This window comes from Rhinoderma darwinii, chromosome 8 (assembly GCF_050947455.1).
Source record: "Rhinoderma darwinii isolate aRhiDar2 chromosome 8, aRhiDar2.hap1, whole genome shotgun sequence".
NCBI classification, from domain to species: Eukaryota; Metazoa; Chordata; class Amphibia; order Anura; family Rhinodermatidae; genus Rhinoderma; species Rhinoderma darwinii.
The window spans coordinates 23,893,061-23,913,622 of record NC_134694.1 but is presented as its reverse complement, the minus strand read 5'-3'; the positions used below and the strand labels follow the sequence as shown (position 1 = coordinate 23,913,622).

General features: G+C 42.4%; 1 protein-coding gene across 1 annotated transcript in view; it reads right to left on the bottom strand.

Moving 5' to 3' along the window:
• The window catches only part of PSMB7 (proteasome 20S subunit beta 7), a 71,716-nt gene that overhangs the window by 38,063 nt on the left and 13,091 nt on the right, over window positions 1–20,562 (bottom strand). Inside the window, exon 5 of the mRNA XM_075835506.1 lies at window positions 14,068–14,183. Within this exon, the coding sequence (XP_075691621.1) occupies window positions 14,068–14,183 (116 nt within the window). The remainder of the gene's footprint in view (window positions 1–14,067; window positions 14,184–20,562) is intronic.

Genomic DNA, 20,562 nt, shown 5'->3' with positions numbered 1-20,562 from the left:
AAGTGGGATCATTTTTCACTTCTGTTCTTGGCTGCAAGGCCTGGTCTCCCGATGCTCCTGCCTACTCTGTGGGACCTAGGCTGCCAATGTGTGAAGAGCTGATTTATGAATATGAAACGGAGCCGGTGTACGGGGAGAGGCTGCGGTCACCAGAGACTGACGGAACACATCCTCGAGCTACACACTTCAAGTGGCTTTAATTGTATGCATGCATTTCATTACAAGGCCTGGCCAGGCTGCTCTCGCCGACGAGCGGAGCAATCACACAATCTTGCATCGTTTGCTGAAATCCCAATTTCTCCTTTGTCAGCACAAACACTTTAATTTGATGCTTTCACTCCTGAGTAAGCACAGAGTATCTCTTAAACCCCCTTGCGAGACGTAAGAAAGCTTTCCATCAGCAAATGGACTCTGGTGTCAGTTATTATTTCATAATAACATACAAAACTGTTTTTGCAAAACCTGCTCGCTCACCATTCATTTTCTGGTGGAGGCTGTAGAGCGGGACATCTTTTTGAAACATGGCAGGCAAATCCATCAATTATTTACAGAGTATGTAAAAGGACTTAGAAGCGCAGTTTGAGATTGGCACTAAGCCACGGTAGTGGGAAAACCTCGCTATGAATATTAACGCCTTACGGACCATGGCAGGGAAAAGGTTACATTTTACAACCTCCATATAAAAATATGAAAAATATGAAAGAAAGCGCACGGCCTTGTATTGCTCCACAGCCCAAAACACTCATTAAAGAGGCTCTGTCACCAGATTTTGAAACCCCTATCTGCTATTGCAGCAGATCGGCGCTGCAATGTAGATTACAGTAACGTTTGTTTTTTTAAAAACGAGCATTTTTGACCAAGTTATGACCATTTTTATATTTATGCAAATGAGGCTTGCAAAAGTCCAAGTGGGCGTGTTTAAAGTAAAAGTCCAACTGGGCGTGTATTATGTGCGTACATCGGGGCGTTTTTACTACTTTTACTAGCTGGGCGTTCTGACGAGAAGTATCATCCACTTCTCTTCACAACGCCCAGCTTCTGGCAGTGCAGACACAGCCGTGTTCTCGAGAGATCACGCTGTGACGTCACTCACAGGTCCTGCATCGTGTCAGACGAGCGGGGACACATCGGCACCAGAGGCTACAGTTGATTCTGCAGCAGCATCAGCGTTTGCAGGTAAGTAGCTACATCGACTTACCTGCTAGCGCCAATGCTGCTGCAGAATCATCTGGTGCCGGTGTCCACGCTCGTCTGACATGATGCAGGACCTGTGAGTGACGACACAGCGTGATCTCTCGAGAACACGGCTGTGTCTGCACTGCCAGAAGCTGGGCGTTCTGAAGAGAAGTTGATGATACTTCTCATCAGAACGCCCAGCTAGTAAAAGTAGTAAACACGCCCAGATGTACGCACATAATACACGCCCACTTGGACTTTTACTTTTAAACACACCCACTTGGACTTTTGCAAGCCTCATTTGCATAACTACAAAAATGGTCATAACTTGGCCAAAAATGCTCGTTTTTTAAAAATAAAAACGTTACTGTAATCTACATTGCAGCGCCTATCTGCTGCAATAGCAGATAGGGGCTGCAAAATCTGGTGACAGAGCCTCTTTAATGTGCCATGTACACAGCGAAATTCCTTTAATCCAGGATCTGATAATCGAAAACTTGTTTCCAGCAAAGAAATGCAATATAATGGCGGAATTACACAATATCAAAAAAAGAAAAAAATCAGGTAATTCTGATAATAAATATATATATATTATTATTTTTTTTAATTTCTTTTTTTGGTAGGGGTTTCCCCTGCAAGTTGTCAGCCCAAAAAACGAGTTGCACATTTCATAACTGTCCAATAAAGCGGCACCTACAGTTGCAAGAAAAATTAACCCTGGATTTCTGCATTTATTACTAATAAAACATGATCTTTCATAACGTAAGTCACAATTATAGACAAACAAGCTAACTAAACTAATAAACGCACAAACACTTGTACTGTTCGTGTCTTTTATTGCGCACAATGAGTAAATATCCACAGTGTAGGGAGAAAAAATAATTGGCTAATTGGCAAAAGGTGTATAAAATGAAGGAGATGAATTTGTGTGGGTCTCACAGGTACTTTGCCCATTAAAGGCACACAAAGCCTGGTTACTGACTAATTGTTTCTTCTCCAGAAAGATTGGTTAGGCCTCATACACACGAACGTATTTTGGTCCTCCCGTAAATACGGGTCCTTGGTCACACGTATTCGACCCGTATTGCACCAGTATTTACGGGCACGTTTCCGCTGCAAAATTGCACTGCACTAAATCGGGAGCCCTTCTCTCGATCAGTGCAGGATAAAGAGAAGGGACAGCCCTTTCCGCAGTAAAATAAATTCATAATTATCCGGCCGTTGTCTTGGTGACTCATCCCTCTCGACATCCAGTCCGACCTCCCTGGATGACGCGGCAGTCCATGTGACCGCTGCAGCCTGTGATTGGCTGCAGCGGTCACATGGGATGAAACGTCATCCCGGGAGGCCGGACTGGAGGAAGAAGCAGGTAAGTTAACTTTTAATACTATTAACTCCAGCGGTAGTCACTCTCCCGGAAGCTGAGAGTTACTGCCGATCAGTTAACTCTTTCAGCACCCTGGACAGTGACATCGCCTAACGCCGCTCCCGTAATTACAGGTGCACACACGTAGCCACCCGTAATGACGGGAGCCCCATAGACTTCTATGTGCCTGCCTGTGCCGTTATTACGGCCTGAAATAGGACATGTTCTATATTTTTCAACGGCACAGGACCTTCCTGTAAGCATACGAGAAGGTACCCGTGGCCAATAGAAGTCTATAGGCCCGTAATTACGATCGTGTGCATGAGGCCTTAGTGTGTGAACCATGCCTCAAGGCAAACAGCTTTTAGAGGAACTTAGAAAACAGGTTATAGAGACGAATGAAACTCAAATAAGGCTAAAACAAAACAAAAAAAAACAACAAACAAAACATTGCTAAACAGCTGGGTGTACATCAATCCCCTGTTACACAAATTGTCTACAAATGGGAGAAAATTTAGGACTGTTGCTACTCTCTCGAGTGGAGTTCTGTTAAGATCACTCCAAGAACACAATGGGCAATTCTGAAAGTTGAAATAACTGAAGGGTAACAGCAAATGACCTACTGACGACTTCACAAACTACGAAACACTTTGTTCATGTGCCCACTATTAGAAAAACACTGAACAAGAATAGTTTTCATGAAAGGACACCACGAAGATGCAGTCCCAAAAAAGCATTGCAGCCCGTCTCAGGTTTTCCTGAGACCACCTGGATGTTCCACAACGCTTCTGGGAAAATATTCTATGGACAGATGACAAAAATGGAACTTTTTAGTACAAACACACAAGACTATGTTTAGAGGCAAAAGAACACTACAAACCAAAACCTCATTCTAACTGTAAAGTATGGTGGAGGGAGCGTCATAGTTTGGGGCTGTTTTGTTGCATCAGGGCCTGGTTACTTTGCGATCATTGAGAGAGTAATAAATTCAAAGGTGTATCGAAACAATTTACAGGAGGGTGTAAGGGCAGCAGTCCATGTCCTGAAGTTGAAGAGACGTCGGGTGACGCAACAAGACAATGACCCAAAGCAGAAAAGCAAATGAACTAAAGAATGGTTGAAAGAGAGGGTTTGTTTTTTTGAATGGCCAAGTCTGACCTCAAGGCGCTGTTCACAGTGTGCAGGTTTAGCATGCTTATATTTTTTCTTAAGTCAAAACCGGAATTGGATTTAGGAGAGCAGACCTATAAGGCCTTCTGTTACATATTTCTTCTGTGTAATATCTGTAGCTGGTTTTGGCTTCAAAAATACATGTCAAATCTGCACTGTTTAAACATGGCCTTATCCTATTGAGATCCACACTTGGCCTCCTAGAAATACGGATGAAACACATTTGTAGCAAGGAATGATCCAAAATTCCTCCTCAACGTTGTGCAGATCTTATTTGTAGTTACAGGAAACTTTCGCTACAGGTTATTAAATTTAGGGGTTCACTTACTTTTTCTCCCTGCACTGTGGATGTTTACTCAATGTGCCCAATAAAAGACATGAACAGCACAACGATTTGTGTTAGGCCCCATGCACACGACCGTAAAAAAAAAACGCAAAAATGGACCCATTCACTTTCATTGAACGCGGACACCTTTCCGTAGCAGTACGGAAGGGTGTCCGTGCCGTGAAAATGTTCCGGGAATTATGGAACATGTCTGTTCTTTTGCATTTTGCGGGCCGTGCTCCCATACTTTGTATGGGAGCACGGCCCGAAAATGCGGCTGTCAGTCGGCGGCCGGCCGTGCCCGCAATCGCAGGCCGTGATTGTGGCCACGGTCGTGTGCATGTGGCCTTATGAGTTAGATTGTATTTGTATCAGACCACATTTTATTAGTAATGTAGAAATTTTTCTTGTATCAGGTCCCATTGATGTGGTTTATTCTGTTATTCCTCCTGAAAATAATGTCATGGTTTGACAGCATAGATTGGGACACTATGCTGTCCCATTGTCGAGAGGGACACGCCTCAATGACATGAGGAACATGAGGAACAGCAACACCCAGTTAGCAATGTAATTATACATTTCCAGGAGGAACAATAGAGGACAGGTACAACAAACAGATTTAAGGAAACATGCTCCAGAATTGTTATTTTATTGAGAATACAAGTATTTACTAAAACAGACATGTCAGGAGAGCTGCCAGGGCGACATGGGAAAACCTCCTTTAAAGACAAGTGCCTTATAGCAACATATGGGAATGTTGGTGGGACGGAGGGACACTATCTTGTCTATGGCCAGTTTAGAGAAATGGAACAACCATATTCCCTCTAGAGACTCTGCAGCTTATATTACTATCTAGGCAGCCCGGCCTGATGTGTTCTGCTCAGGTTCTACAGGGAATATAGTGGTAAAGTTTTGCTATATTACCTACGAAGATATGGACCGAACATGTTCATACCAAATCCAAAAGGAGAACTTGTTATTCATTCGTTCGTCCCCCCCAAGTCTTCAGTAGTGCATATAATCAAAATCCAAACTGAGCCAAGTAAGATCAGTATAAGCAGTACTCTAATATTTTAGGCAAAGTAACTCCCGCCGAGGAGCCACCCTGCATCCGGACTGCTCACAGCAGATCCACCAAAGGTCTAGATACTTGTGATATTGATATAACGGGGATCCTTACACTGGCACGCTACTATTCTCCGGAACGTGGAAGCATCAATCTGTTACCATAGAAACTTGTAAAGACATTTATACATCGGCATCTTTTTTTGGGTCATGCATTGAGGGTACAGGTGCAGGGGAAGACATGATCAGTGTATTATTTCCTCCATTTTCACTATGTATAGATTACTGCCAGCTGTCAACTAACGCTTAGCTGTCAAATCTCTTTTAAATGGGACCAGCGTTCCTGACATCTGGTTTAGTGAATACGTGCAATCCCCATAAAACAATGCTGGAGCATCTTTCTTATGAATGCTGCATTGTACCGTCCCTCTGTTACTCCTCCTGGAAATGTATGAATAAGGGTATGTTCACACGGCCTATTCACGGCCGTTTTTCAGGCCGTAAACGTCCGAAAAATCGGAAGCAGAACGCCTCCAAACATCTGCCCATTGATTTCAATGGGAAAAACTGCATTCTGTTCCGATGGGCCATTTTTTACCCGTAAAAAAACTGCCGCGAAAAAGGAGTGCAGGACACTCCTTGGGACGTTTTTGGAGCAGTTTTTCATTGACTATTGAAAACGGCTCCAAAAACAGCCGTAAAAAAACGCCACAAAAAATGCACCGAAAAACAGCTCCGTATTTTCAGACGTTTTTAGTCTAGCGTGTGAACATACCCTAAATGTGTTGCCTAGGTCAGTAGGGTGTGTCACTACTGTTGCCACTGATTGGACAGTGCCCATGTAGGAACACGCCCCATTGGCAAGGGGCCTTTGATTGTGTTCAGACTATAACAAACCCTGGATATGACACCTTTGTACCCATATCAAATATGGGCAAGTATTGACATATCGAATTGTAAAAGCGGCATTTCAGAATTTCAGAGTATTGGAAAGTCAGAAAAGTGTAGAAAAAAAAATAAACCTTAGTTATTAAAGTGGAACAACTTTTTCTTTTCTAGCAGCATGTGTAATATAAATATATTTTGTAATATACGTTAATGAATTTGCTCCTTTTTGTGTTCTATGTGTTTTAAATGGCCACTCTGACACTTTTCTTCTACATTTTATTTCTTGTATTTTTCCTGTTGCTAGCAGAAATCCGTACACCTTTGAATTAGTCTCTGTACAGACTCTGCTGCCTGTGCGTACGGCGGCCCCATCGTTACGTCAGCAGTGCGTGTAATATAAATATATTTACAGTTCTGTACATATACTATACAGTTCTCTATAGAGTAACAGGCAGCAGAAGAGCGCAGGGAAGAGAATGTGATGAGCTCTGCTGCTGTCCGGTCTCTAGTATGTGAAAGGCGAATCACTAGAAGAAGCGCAGGCCTGGCGGCGGCTCCCTTGTACCCTCACCAGACCTGCGCTTCTTCTGCTACTGAAGCGTCTTTCACATACTAGAGACCGGACAGCAGCAGAGCTCATCACATTCTCTTCCCTGCGCTCAGCTACTGCCTGCTACTCTATAGAGAACTGTATAGTATATGTACAGAACTGTAAATATATTTATATTACACACGCTGCTAGAAAATAAAAAGCTGATCTAACGTTTAGTTACGCTTCAAGAGGTTAACATTTTACCCATATCAATGCTACTAAGTGTTTTTGGGAAATTTTGTAAAAAAAAAAAAAAAAAAGCATATATATATATATATATATATATATATATATATATATATATATTTATTTGTTTGTATGTGTGCGCGTATATACATACACACATATATACGTATACATACATATACACACCTAAACGTACACATTATTATTTCGAAATGCATATTTTGCTTCCACTATCCGTCTAGCATTTATCCACTTATAAAGCAGCAGTGCCCTCTTTGGTCACATGATGTATTGCACAGAAAAAAGAAAAGAAAAAAGAAGAAAAAAAAAATCACAAACCTTATAGGCTGGGGTGCCGAATCCAAAAGGTATTTTTTAAGACATTCTTAGGACAGTCTTTAAAATAAATATGTACATAATGTAGAAAAAATATTACCATACTAGAACTGGTCTAAATTGGATAATTATTTCTCTTTTTACCAGATTTAGAGATTGTTGTATTTCCAGCGATTAATCACACAACGTGCTGCATTCTTTTACCTGCTCTTGCTCACTGTTTAAGGTCATATTAGAAAAGGGTATTGGGCAGACTAACTGATTATTATACTACTCTCCATTATAAAATATGGACCAACCTCTGACTTTATAAAGAATAAATTATCAAACTGCATAAATATCAATTCCCTAGTGTATCATTATAATATCCCCCTAACAACTACATTGGATGCTCTAAGAACATGGAGAATTACAATTTCACAGACTGGTTACCATCAGAGGACATGGACGGAGTATAGATGACGGAAAACAGCCTGTATTCTGCAAATACATCTACATGGAAGAGAAGGCATAAATAGCACTGTAGCAGGGAATAGTTATCTATGCAATTCCCTAGTCGATATAGCCACGAGGGTGTGGTTTTTGTAGGACGAGTTGCTGTTTTTTTATGGTACTAGTCAATGTACGGATTTTTTTTCAATTTTTTTGTGGGGTGAAATTGGGCAGAAAAAAAAACGCAATACTGCCATCGTGTTTGAGGTTTTGATTTTTTAATGTTCACTGTGCGGTAAAAAGGACATGTTGTACTGTAAAATCACTTAAAAAAAATAAATAAAAAAAGTGATTTAGTGTCGCCATATTTCGAGACATAACTTTTTAAATTTTCCGTCGATAAAGCGGTGTTGAGGCTTATTCTTTGCGGGGCCTGACTTTTACAAACGCAGCAAGACCGATTAGGCTTAGAATATTTTTGGCAAAAAATGGGAATAAAAGTAGTTTGTTTTTTTTTCCAAACTTCAGTTGTTTTTTTTTGTTTTGTTCTTTAAAACTTTAACTGAACATTTTTTGTTAAGTCCCACGCAGGACACTTTACCATGCGATCGTTAGATCGCTCATGCAAAACGTTTGTATTGCAGTGCATTGCCTTTATCGATGTTATACTATTAAGCCTTGCCACCGGCAATAACAGAGCATGAATCGCAAACCTGAAGGACTTCAATAGGCCTCCGGCCGCCATGGCGACCAATCCGCACCTGAGTCTCCGCCATATTGGGGTAGAGCACATCCGCCGTACATGTACGGATGTTGCTAAGGGGTTAAAGAAGCTCTAAAGATGAGGCCTCGCTGTAAACAGCTGGGACAGACCATAGTATGGATAAGGCTTCACGTACACGGCAAGAGGCTTTACGGAGACAGAGTCCCTGCCACTCCATTTTACGCTTGTGTGCGCTGGTATATGGTACTCCATACGTCGTCATATTACAGGGTTATTCTCTCTTAGAAGCCTTGCTCCTTGGTGAATAAAATAGCTCCGTAATACGGCATCCAATGGAACAATGACGCAATTTTGGGCTATTTCAGACAGAAAAAAAATAAAATCTATATGCCCACATGTCAAACCACATATTTGGAGGTACAGTAGAGCCCCATAGAAGTCTATGTGTGCAGCATTACAGCTACGCAAAACTTTAGAGGTTGTATGGAGCTATAATATAGACGTGAGCATAATCATTCACTTATAAAAAGTTTCACATTTGATGAGTAATTAAGATTCCACCAAAATTCACATCAAGTACATAGAGAGAATAGTGTATTCTACTAAGTTATAGAAGGCGTATGGGTGAACGGAGGCCTATGGATACATTTGGTGTATGAGCCGGGATCTTTCACGGTGCGTACGCCAACATGAAGTGAACAATACCATACTCCGACACAACAAAAAATACCAGGGTAAAGGGTAAAAAATGCCAAAAAAAAAAAAAGCCTCATTAGAATGACTGACTCATTAATGACAGAACACCTTGCTGGCATCAGCGTTTTCTATAGTGCCACATCCTTCCATCATCCCGGCACCTTACGCAGCATCTCTCGTATGCCCAAACAGCTTCATTATCTGGTTAAACAGCGCGGCATAAGAGATGGTGCGTCTAACTAAATGGAAGAAACAGATCTTCATGGCTTCAAAACTTGAGGGCTGTGACAAGATATTAAGCCGTTTTATGCTTACTGTGACGACTAATAGATTTCTATTCCAGTAATTAATAGAAAAAGCAGTCAAAAAAAGATGTATAAATGTTGATTTAACGCAATTCGCAAAGAAACGGAAGGTAGAAAATCTAAATACAAAGAGTAAAAGAACTAAAAAGGTCTCATAAGAAGGAATGGTGGAGAACGTAATAAGGAGTGGAAAAAAAAAACTTTTTGGCTGTAAATATTAAAAATAAAAGTTGGTACTAAATACTACAGCAGTAAAGCCTGATTGACAAACTTATTTCTTGCCAGAGTGCGGTCCGTTTAAATAACGACAGCGCACTGACCCAGGCAATCCAATGGGGTTATCTATATATCCGCTTTGCTTTGTTCTTGGAGCGTGCCCATTGCAAGCGATTCACAGCCTGCCCTATATTGGTTCATTTTTGCGGACCAGACACATCCATAATAGTCTATGGGTCTGTGAAAAAAACAGACAGCACATGGATGACATCCATGTGCGGTCTGTTTTTCATGGATCAGTTGCTAAAGAAATGCTGAGAAAAAAAAAAAAAAAAAAAAAAAAAAGAAGGGTGAACCCATGGAGGGCTTCGAGGAGAAAATAAAAGTGCTGACACACGGAAACCACAGACGCAACACGGACAGTCATATGGATGAAAAATGTTCCATTGTTCTCCTACACAAATCGGACATGCTTGTGTAAATGTAGTGTAGTCTAATAATATAAAGGGGTGTCCAAGAGTGCAAAAACAAGAAAGCCTACAGAAAACGTAATGAAATAATGAAAAGAAAAGCAAAAAAAAAAACACAAATATTCCACCAGCAGTGATGTATGTGCCGCACTGGTACATGACCATTACAGCCAATCACAGGCTGCAGCAGTATTGCCATTAAAGGCCATGTAAACCCTTGAAAGGCATTTTTTTTTTATATAAGAAAAAGTCAGTCAGTGTAATTATTATCATAATTCGTTTTTATCAAAAAATTATTTTAACTATTTGAGATACAGCTGCTCTGTATTCTCTATACAGAGCAGCTGTATCGTTCGCTATGACCTGAATCAGTCAGTCCTGCAGATCTGACGGGTTCAGTGACAGTGTGCCCTGTGTCTCGGGCATGCGGGACCCACCTGTAAACTATCACATCTAAATTCAGAACTTCGATGTGATAGATTACAGGTGATCCTGTGTGTCAGACGCGCAGGACCCACTTTCAGTGAACCCGTCAATCCCGTGGACCTGTCGGGAACAGGATTTAGCGCACGATACAGCGGCTCTGTATAGTGTAAAAAGTAAAAGAAATGTTAATTTAAAAAAAAAAAAAACAACTCACTGCTGGAATTTAAACAGACCATCGCGGGCCCACCAGAGCATGGGTGGGGGGGTGGGGATTTAGCAGGCGAGTAATGTCTTTTTTTGTCATTACTATTTGTGGTACTAGTTTTTTTTGTACTCTGACAACCCATTTAAAAGTGAACTTTAGCAGAGATCAATTAGAAAAGTCAAATTTAGAGGGAGCCTCTTACCACTTTGGCTGAATGGGATCACATGACCAGCTCAGCTACTATTATTAAAGATTCCATGAAGATTACACACGCACAGTCCCTCAGCAGGGACTTTTCAGTGGATGCAATTGCATCCCCACTTGGATACGGTTATTAGAGCATTTAATAATTGTCCTGTCTGGTGACAGACTTTGTGTAACGTGAATGTTCACCACGAAGCACCATTTTTCACTTTATATGCAGATTACTACTTTACGGAAAGTTTAGTGACTTAGTACATGTATTGATCCTGAGTAACACCTTGTGTTCTAGTCTAGAGATGCATTCTGAAATCTCCCAGCTTTCAGCTGGTTCTGTGTCTGCAGTCTGGGTAGTTTGATCTTTACAACTCGTACTGTACAACAATATGATGTAGGAAACTGTCTCACTTCATTAGTTGGCCAGCTAAGTCGTTAAAGTTGCGTCTGATGACAAGCTTGTCGACTGTTTCCAATGCCAACCACCAGAATTGTGAATTCAGCTCTGGATTGTAATACAGGCTGTAATTTAAGTTAAAGGAGTTATCAAGTCATAAGACATTGATGGCCTATCCTCAGGACAGGCCATCAACAGCTGATCAGTAGTGATCGGACTGCCGGCACCCCCGCTGCTCAGCTGTTTTGAAGGGACAGCGGCGCCCGTAAAAGCGCTGCTTCCCCTTCATTCAGTATCTGCTCGTACGGTGAATTGGACACTCTTGTAGCGGTGGTTCACAGTATTACAGCCTTCTCCGATTCACTTCAAAACAGCTGATTGGCGGGGGCGACTGTAGTCGGTTCCCCAGCATTCAGATATTGATGTCCTATCCTGAAGGTAGGCTATCAATTACTTATGACTGGACAACCCTATTAAGAACAAGATCTCAAATTCAATCTATTTACAAAGTTACTCTTTTTATGAAAATTATATTTATATATAAACAGTAATAACTATAAAAAAAAATGGTGCTCAGAGATGGACATCACCTTTAAATTAGGGCACAAATAATTACACGTCGTCTTCTGGAAATCTTTACAAGCAAAAACATGTATGTAAGCAGTCCCAGAGCATGCCACAGGATCCCACTCAGCACTGCTGACTGGCCCAAGAGGAATCACACAGGAGATGAAAGAAGCCACATGTGCCCAAAAGGAAACATTGTCCCCGGTCGAATACTGGTTATGTAGATAGGTGCTGAATTACAAACACCACTAGGTCATGAAAGGAAAGATTTTCAGAATTCATTCATTTTAATTTCATTACATTACATAGTTTCTGCACTTAACCCTTTAATGACCAGGCCTGAATAGGCCTTAATGACGGCTTCGTTTTTGCCTCTGCCTTTCAGCAGCAATAACCTTTTATTTTTTTTAATGACGTGGCTATATGAGGCCTGGTTTGTTTGTTTTTCTGCGTGGTTTGGTGGCAGGAAAAAATGTACTGTGTAAGTTACATAATATATGCCGAGGTGTTAATATAGGAAAAAGCTATTTGCGCCATTATTTTTTATCCCGTTCACATTTCACGCTAAATAACCGGTTAAATTCTTCAGGTTATTACAGTCGTGTAGATACACAAGGCTTCGTTCACATCTGTGTCAGGGCTCCTTTCATGGGTTCCGTCTAAGCTTTCCATCAAGGGAAACCATGAACGGAACCCTGACTGAAATCATAGCTTTCCGTTTGCATCACCATTGATTTCAATTGTGATGGATCCAATGCAAATGGTTTCCGTGGTCAACTGCGCTACTCATTCCATCAAAACAATGAACCCTTAAACAACAGTAACAAACGGAAACCATTTGCACCGGATCCATCACCATTGAAATCAATGGTGATGCAAACGGAAGGCTATGGCTTCAATCAGGGTTCTGTTCATGGATCCCCCAGACGAAAAGCTCAGATGGAACCCATGAACGGAGCCCTGATGCAGATGTGAACGAAGCCTAATATGCGCAGGGTTTGTTTTTTTTGTACGTATGGGCAATAACATTTTATGCAAAATAATGACGTTTTATTGACCTTTTTATTTTTATAAAAAAAAATTTTTAATCCCATGACGGCATAACTTTAATTACAACTTTATTTTTTACTTATAATGTATTAGCATACGCCTGTATACTAATATATTACACGGTGTCAATATGACAGTGTGCCATAACAGCAGGCATACCGAGTAGACAGCCCTGAGGTCCTTTCTAGGACCCCAAGGATGACTGCACAGGGTTCCCCCAGTCTCCGGTCGCCTCACTGTTCTCGGAGATGCAATCGAAGAAGAGGAGAGTCCCCTTTAACTATGCCGCGGTCTCGGACCGCGTCAATTAAAGAAATAAATAGCGGAGGTTGGAATTTTTACCGATCCCAGCTGTACTCCGGCTTCTTTAAGTTCAGGAGCTGTTAGTTACAGCTCCTGCTTAGAGTATGAGTGCTTCCATGAGCGCCCACCAGTCTCTTCCACAGCTACGCCAAAAGATGTCGCTGTAAACTGGCAATCTGGCGGTTAAGGGGTTAATCAATGTGCCAGGTTTCAAATAAAATATAGGTTGGATTTAATTTACACATCCAAGCTAGTAAATACTCAGATGCCTGTGTCCACATTCAAGAGATCTCTGCTTGCGGTCTGTGAATTGAACATTGCTATTTATGTTAGACCATAAACCCACAGACCTTATGCTTCTCAAAGTGGCATGTGTTACTTTTTTGTAACCAGTCTAGGCGATCTTAATGGACAGCAATATTTTTAAAAAGTGATCGTACATATAATGTATAGATATAATTAAAAAGAACTTCATCATATGTACAAATGACAGGAACATTGGCAATTATTCTTATCTACACAAACTCAGAATAACACAAGTTACATTACCAAGCCTAAAAAAAACACTTCTGTTGTGCAACAGCATCACCTAGTGGATAGACTGGGTAACATGCAAAGCCTGAAGGCGAAAAACAATACAGCAACATACTGCACGAAACTACAGCACTCAAATAACGGCTTGCCAGATCTTTTGGTAAGTCGCACCTCCCCAATGAATTTTATGAAGACTGCGGGGAACGTGAATCGATGAATGGGGGTTATGAGACCCCCCCTATCACATTTATAACATTCTGTGGACATGCCCTAAATGTTTAGAATAAAAAATATTTTAAGTACCTACTGCAAGGAGAAAAAAAAAAAAGTACCGGTATATAAACAAACAATATTCAAGTAATTATTATTATTAGTAACGCAATTAACCCCTAATGGCAAAGAAGAATATATGCACAATTTCCAGAAGGGTATTTACTTACCCATTGTAACATAAGGAAGCTTGTCGGTAGACCCATGAGGATAAATGCTGTACAGATGTGGGCCAGCACAATCCACCCCTCCTAGTACAAGGGCAGCACCAATGTAGCCTTGGTACCTGTCAGAAGAGAGAAAATATATATTGTAAATAGAATTATAGCGCCATCAAGTGGTTGTGATCTACAAAAGATTTTCACCACGGTTTCCATTATGGGAATTAAAGTGGAACAGCTGGAATAAATACGGAATACATAAAGCACAAAACAATACCCTGCATGCCTAAAATTAACCCACTGACCTTGGTGAATGTGGAAGGAGGGTATGAAGTGGATCTAAAGTGATCTATGGAGGTCTCCCCCCTTCCAATGCAAGAAGATTAGTCAGGGATGTGTAGACCTACATATAAGAGCATCAACCACAGATCCTGCAAGTTGGAAAATACTTACAAACCTGTGATGGGCCAAAGTTGGCAAGTTAAAAAAAAATAATTATATAATAGGCTCTGGTCACACTTGCGTCATGGTTTCTGTTTATAACGCAAACCACAAAGAATAGCCGGACACAGAGCATGAAGGTTACCACCAGTGCCCAACAGACTGTTGGGTTCCGTGAATGTGTCCTGCGCTTTGACAGGACAAATATTCAGCGCGATGGAGCCTTCAGTGCAGATGATCATTTATTGTCATGTAAACCATCATTATGTGCGGGGAGATAAATGTATGTGCAGTTTGTAATGTTGTAAGAGAAGAGAACAGGGTGCCCTCAGATCACGGTTACCAGCTATCTATGTATATGTCCCGGAAATCAGGAGCAAGTTTGAATGGGAATAAAAAAATAATTAAAAAAAGTTTAACGTATATGCGATATGTAACGGCTATATTAAGTCCTTGCCCTACTATGGTCTTCCTGTTCTCTCTAGCAGTTCTGGGATGACTGCAGGTGCCCCCAGTAAGGGACGCTTTAACCATAGGTCAGGGGGTGCACCTGCCCCCCTGTCGACGCGCACACTTTTCAACTGTGTTTGCATCCTCTGGATGCAGGAACAGATAAAAACTTGTAAGGGGGAGATTTGGGGGCAGACACCCAGATATGGGGCGAGTGATGTGCATCTTCCCCTGTGTATTCATCCCCTGTTAACCCTTGCATCCTTCACCTTTATTGGTTTCCCGTCTTCCTTCTCCCCTTCGGTGTTGGTCTGGCTGTTCTCCCTCCTATAGTTCTGTTCAGCGTCGCGCCACTGAACGCTCTGTAGCGTGCCTGGTTGTCAGGGAGACAGAGTTTGCCAGGCTGCCTGGGAGGAGAGGAGCGCAGCTTCAGCTGAGCAGGTTGGCTGGGTGCCAAGGACGGAGGGGACTTTGGATATAGGGGAAGGGGATATAGGAGCAGGAAGGAGGTTTCACAGCAGAGCAGGATAAGGGTATGTTCACACGAGGGCGTCCGTTACGGCTGAAATTACGGGGATGTTTCAGCCTGAAAACATCCCCGTAATTTCAGCCGTACCGGCATGTGCAGGCGCTTGAACGCCGCGTCAATTACGGCCGTAATTAGCGCTGCTATTCATTGGAGTCAATGAATAACGGCTCTAATTACGGCCAAAGAAGTGACAGGTCACTTCTTCTACGCGGGCGTCTATTTACGCGCCGTTATTTGACAGCGGCGCGTAAATTTACACCTCGTGTGAACAGACAAACGTCTGCCCATTGCTTTCAATGGGCAGATGTTTGTCAGCGCTATTGAGGCGCTATTTTCGGGCGTAATTCGGGGCAAAAACGCCCGAATTACGTCCGTAAATAGGCCGTGTGAACATACCCTAAGTGTGATAAGTACAGGACACTCAGTCCTCAGTGCAGCCCGATCAACAGGAACTAAGACAATATTAACCCTCAACTCTCCAGTCTGTTCAGGAGGTGGTAGGGGGACCCCACTCATTAAACTTTTGCACTGGGCCCAATAAAGTGCTAACACGGCCCTGCGCCCAGTGGTGAACTTCTTGCTCCGGTCTTCAGAGGAGTAACTTCACTACTGAGCATGTGCAGCACAGATTCAGACATTTTAACGACGGGCCTTGGAGCAACAGCATGAAGATACTTAGTCTAAGGCCTTATTCAGACGAGCGTATTTTACGTCCGTGTGCTGCGCGTTAAAGTTAGGGACTGCACACTGACCCATGCAAAGCAATGGGGCTATTCTCACACGCCTGTTTTCTCACGCAGCTTCCATCAATTGCATGAAACTCACTGCATGTCCTATTTTGGTCCGTTTTTGTGGACCACGTCGCCCTTTGAAGTCTATGGGTGCGTGAAAAAATAGACAGCACACGGAAGACATCCGTGTTTCGCGCATCAGTTGATAAAGAAATGCAGAGAAAAAAAAAACCCTGGAAGTGCTTGCAGAGGAGAAACAGACGTGAAAAAACTGATCCCACACAGAAAGCACATTGACGCAACACGGAACTGAAATGCATGAAACACGGTTCATTTTTTGCAGACGCAAAACTGACTCGCTCGTCTGAATAAGGCCTAAGTGGTGAGAACGACAGGGAGGCGATCATTTACTTTCTATCACAGCTAGTACATACTAGATATCACTTTTTTTGAACAACTGGGGGCTTAGATTGAGAGAGAAAATTCCTACAATAATAAATATGCTGCAGACTGTGACCAGTGTGGGCAAGTTTGTCCCCTGTTTATATTTATTTATATGTTCAGTGCTCTTTAAGGGGGAGGCCACACTGAGTTTTTTTGACAAGTGTTTGGACGCGGAAACCGCGTCGGAAAACGCGCCAAAAAATGGGCAAAAATGCCTCCCATTGATTTCAATGGGAGGCGGAGGCATTTTTTTCCAGCGAGCAGAAAAACCGTCTCGCGGGAAAAAGAAGCGACATGCCCTATCTTCGGGCATTTATGCCTCCGACCTCCCATGAAACGAAAAGATTCCACAGCACTGGACTGCAAGTGGGTGCACGCCTCAATTAGACCTGGTCCGCGGTCCTGGATATCAAGCAGACAAAAAATGGACAGAGGCAGCACTTCCAAAAAGAGCAAGAGCTATTTATTCACCCATGCGACGTTTTAGTCCAACTGGACTTTTTTCAAGCATTTCCAACCTCCCATGGACATCAATGGGAGGCAGAGAAAGCGTATTTCGCAGCATGTTTTGCCCGCGGCGCTCAATGGCCGCCGGCGAAAAATGCAGCGAAAATCGGCGTGAAGGCGGATTAAAATCTGGCTCAAAATTCTAAACTGACTTTTGAGGCAGATTTTCCTCCTGCAAAAATCTCAGTGTGAACCCAGTCTAAAGGGGGATTTCCAATTTGGTCAATCTCTTTTTGTTAAGGATCTCACGAATGATAAGGGTGCCCCACTGTGGGACCTCCAGTAATCAGTTGGAATCGGTGAGAGAACCGGTTAGCAAGTACTCCATTTCCCAGCAGCGCCACCATAGAGGAAAAGTAAAGCATTACACAATACCCACTGAAATCAACAGGCTGTCCATATAACACACAGGCATGCCAGGTCACTACAGAGCAAGAGACTTTCAATGGGGCATCCCCTTCTATTAATTCAGAATAGGGTATTCAAAAATTGATTTTCTGAACCAGGCACCCCCTTTTACTCAACTGATTACTGTTGTACATTATATTCCCTAGAACTCGTACAGCCACAAAGTCCGCAGCCGTTCAAAGCCCTTGTCCGATTTGAAGGAAGAGCGCTTCAAGCAATGCTCTTTCCTTTAAAATGACGGCGGAACACTGACGGACTTCATCGTTAGTCAATGGGGTCTGTCAGTCGCCGGGCTATCAGTCTAACGATAGAAGCCAAGAGCTCTGCCGATTCTATTATAAACGGAAGTCACGACTCAGATGTGAACAGAGCCTTAATTTTTCATCCGCCCAATGACTTTGCCTCTTATCCGACAGCTGAAATGTTAAACTGCGTATAAAGACGTACGCCGACACCCCGCTTGACTAAACGAGACGGGAGCTTTAGCTTTATAAAGCGGATTTTTTCATCTGTGTAAACGGCACAAAGCTCCCTTTTATTTGACACCTTTTTCCAAACTTGCTAAAACTAAAGTAGTCCAATGTAATTGATTTGCGAAAGTCTGATGCTTGACACTAAGCCAGAGGCAGAAACCCAGATCTCCTTTCCGTAAAACTTTAAAATGCTGTGCACTTCCCCATTTGCTTTCACGCAGTGATGTACGGCGTCTGCCTAGAGCTGCTGAAAATTCCTTGCAGAATTAAACTGTTCCGCTGCTACAATTGGTATAAATATTTCATGGTGGAGCTGCCATGCAGAGCCTCTCTCCTGCTTGCTTTTCCTTGTCAGACAAATGAACACAATGAGAAGCGATTCAATCTCCGGCGCAGACAACGCTTCAAATTCCTGTAAAGTAAAGCTTTAGAACAATGGCTGACAGGACGGAGCCCAGAGAATTGGAAACAATATCATTTGTCAGCACAGTTTGAATATTGTCTTCTGTTCAGTGGGGTCTAAGCTTTTCTCCCCACTGGTTGTCAACAAGAGGGTTTATGTAGAGCTACACGTACAAGCGTTCCGCATGCTGACACGTTCCATAATGCTTAGCCGGCAGCAGAGCTTGACGTTTTACCATAAAGCACAACTGACCGGCGCGGCAAAAAACAGTCAACCGACCGCAGGGTCAAGACACGCAAGAACCTCCACTAAAGAGGAATTAAATCTTGGCCATTCATAATTTGAAGGAAATTTATTTCTGGCATTTATGGATAAGAATAGGTCTTCATATTGGAAACAAGATGACAAATGCAAGAATTAAAAGTATGGGTTGTCCTGGTGAGATCCAGCTGGCAGGGGGTCTTTAGGTCAGGACTTTTAACTTTTTTTTTTTTTATCTAGCCAAACATTGCAATGCCTGGGCCTCACCCCGACGTGTTGTAGTCCATGCCAAAATGAAAAACGATTGCTCAATTTACCTTTTATTTGTTCTCTCAACCCAGTATAGCATTAATATAAGCACAAAAGGAGTCAATTGTGATGCTAAACCAGACATTACTGACTAACGGTGCAGCTCATGATCACTTGTGAAAACTGCCTCATCAACAAGGGGGCAGCTCACCAGGAAGACCACTCACAGCTTGAGAAGCAATGGTTTAGGGCAATGCTGCTTGGGTAAAAGTTTGAAAATAGATCTCCATAAAAAAAAAAAAAAAAAAGTCTCTAGCGCCAACTATAGGTGACACTAGAAAGACTCTCCCATCATAAGAGAACTATTTTGCATAAAAATCGTATTATATGTAAAAATGTATTAAAATTCTGACATATCATCGGCAAGATCTTTTCTGGCTAATCTATTTACCTCTGGCACCACGCCCTATTTATACCACAAATTTCCTTCAATCTGGAATGGATAGGACCCATTAGATGCCAGATTATGAGATGTGAAAGCGGCCTAAATGGGGTTTTGCAGGAATCAAAACACTGATGGCCCCCGCCGATCAGTAGAATGAAGAGTCCGCTGGGCCTTCATTGTTTACCCTGGCATTATGGACCATGCATATGCGGCCTGGTACTGCCGCTAAGCCCCATCGGCAGGGGGCCAGGAGTCCGACATCCACCGGTCAAACATTGATGGCCCACCCTGTGTACAGGACATGAATGTTTGATTCACAAATAACTATTTTAAACTATTAAACAGTCTTTGAGAAAATAAAAAAAAATCACACCCTAGTCTAGTGTATACAGGGATGATGGGGGTTACACACACGGTTGATGGCTCACTGTTATATACAGGGATGATGGGGGTTACACACACTGTTGATGGCGGACCGGTATATACAGTGATGATGGGGGTTACATACACGGTTGATGGATGACGGGGGTAATATACAGGGATGACGGGGGTAATATACAGGAATAATATACAGGGACCCCATCATCCTTGTATATGCCAGCCCGCCATGATCCCCGTACAAAACTCCCATCAGCCCTATATATAACCTCTATCAACCATGTAAACAAGTAGTAAATGGGGCGGGAGGGGGAGGAGCGAGGACAATTCAACACCGGAATATGGCAGAAGTCCAGCAGAATCCGAAAATATGGGCGAGCCACACAGACCGGAGCAGCAGAGGGATCTCCTCCTCTCGTCATGGAACGGGGTTAGGTGAGAATGAATTTTAATATTTTTATTAGGCACTATTGGGGCTGTATGGGGGCATTATACTGCGTGGGGGCAGCTATAGGGACATTATACCGTGTGGGGAGCAGTGTCAGGAGGTATATTTCATGCAGTAGTACACAGCAGGCTTAGGAGATCTATATTAATTTAATGGCGTGGCATGAAAATAGGGGGAGTGGCATGCAAAACGGGTGTGGCCTAAAAGTGTTGATGAATTGCAATCAAGGTTACATGTTCAATTAATCTTGATTTTTATTTATGTCAACAGCCCAGCCCTACACTATTCCCTTATATACATGATTAATCATGGTGAGGCCTTATCCACACTGCCACAT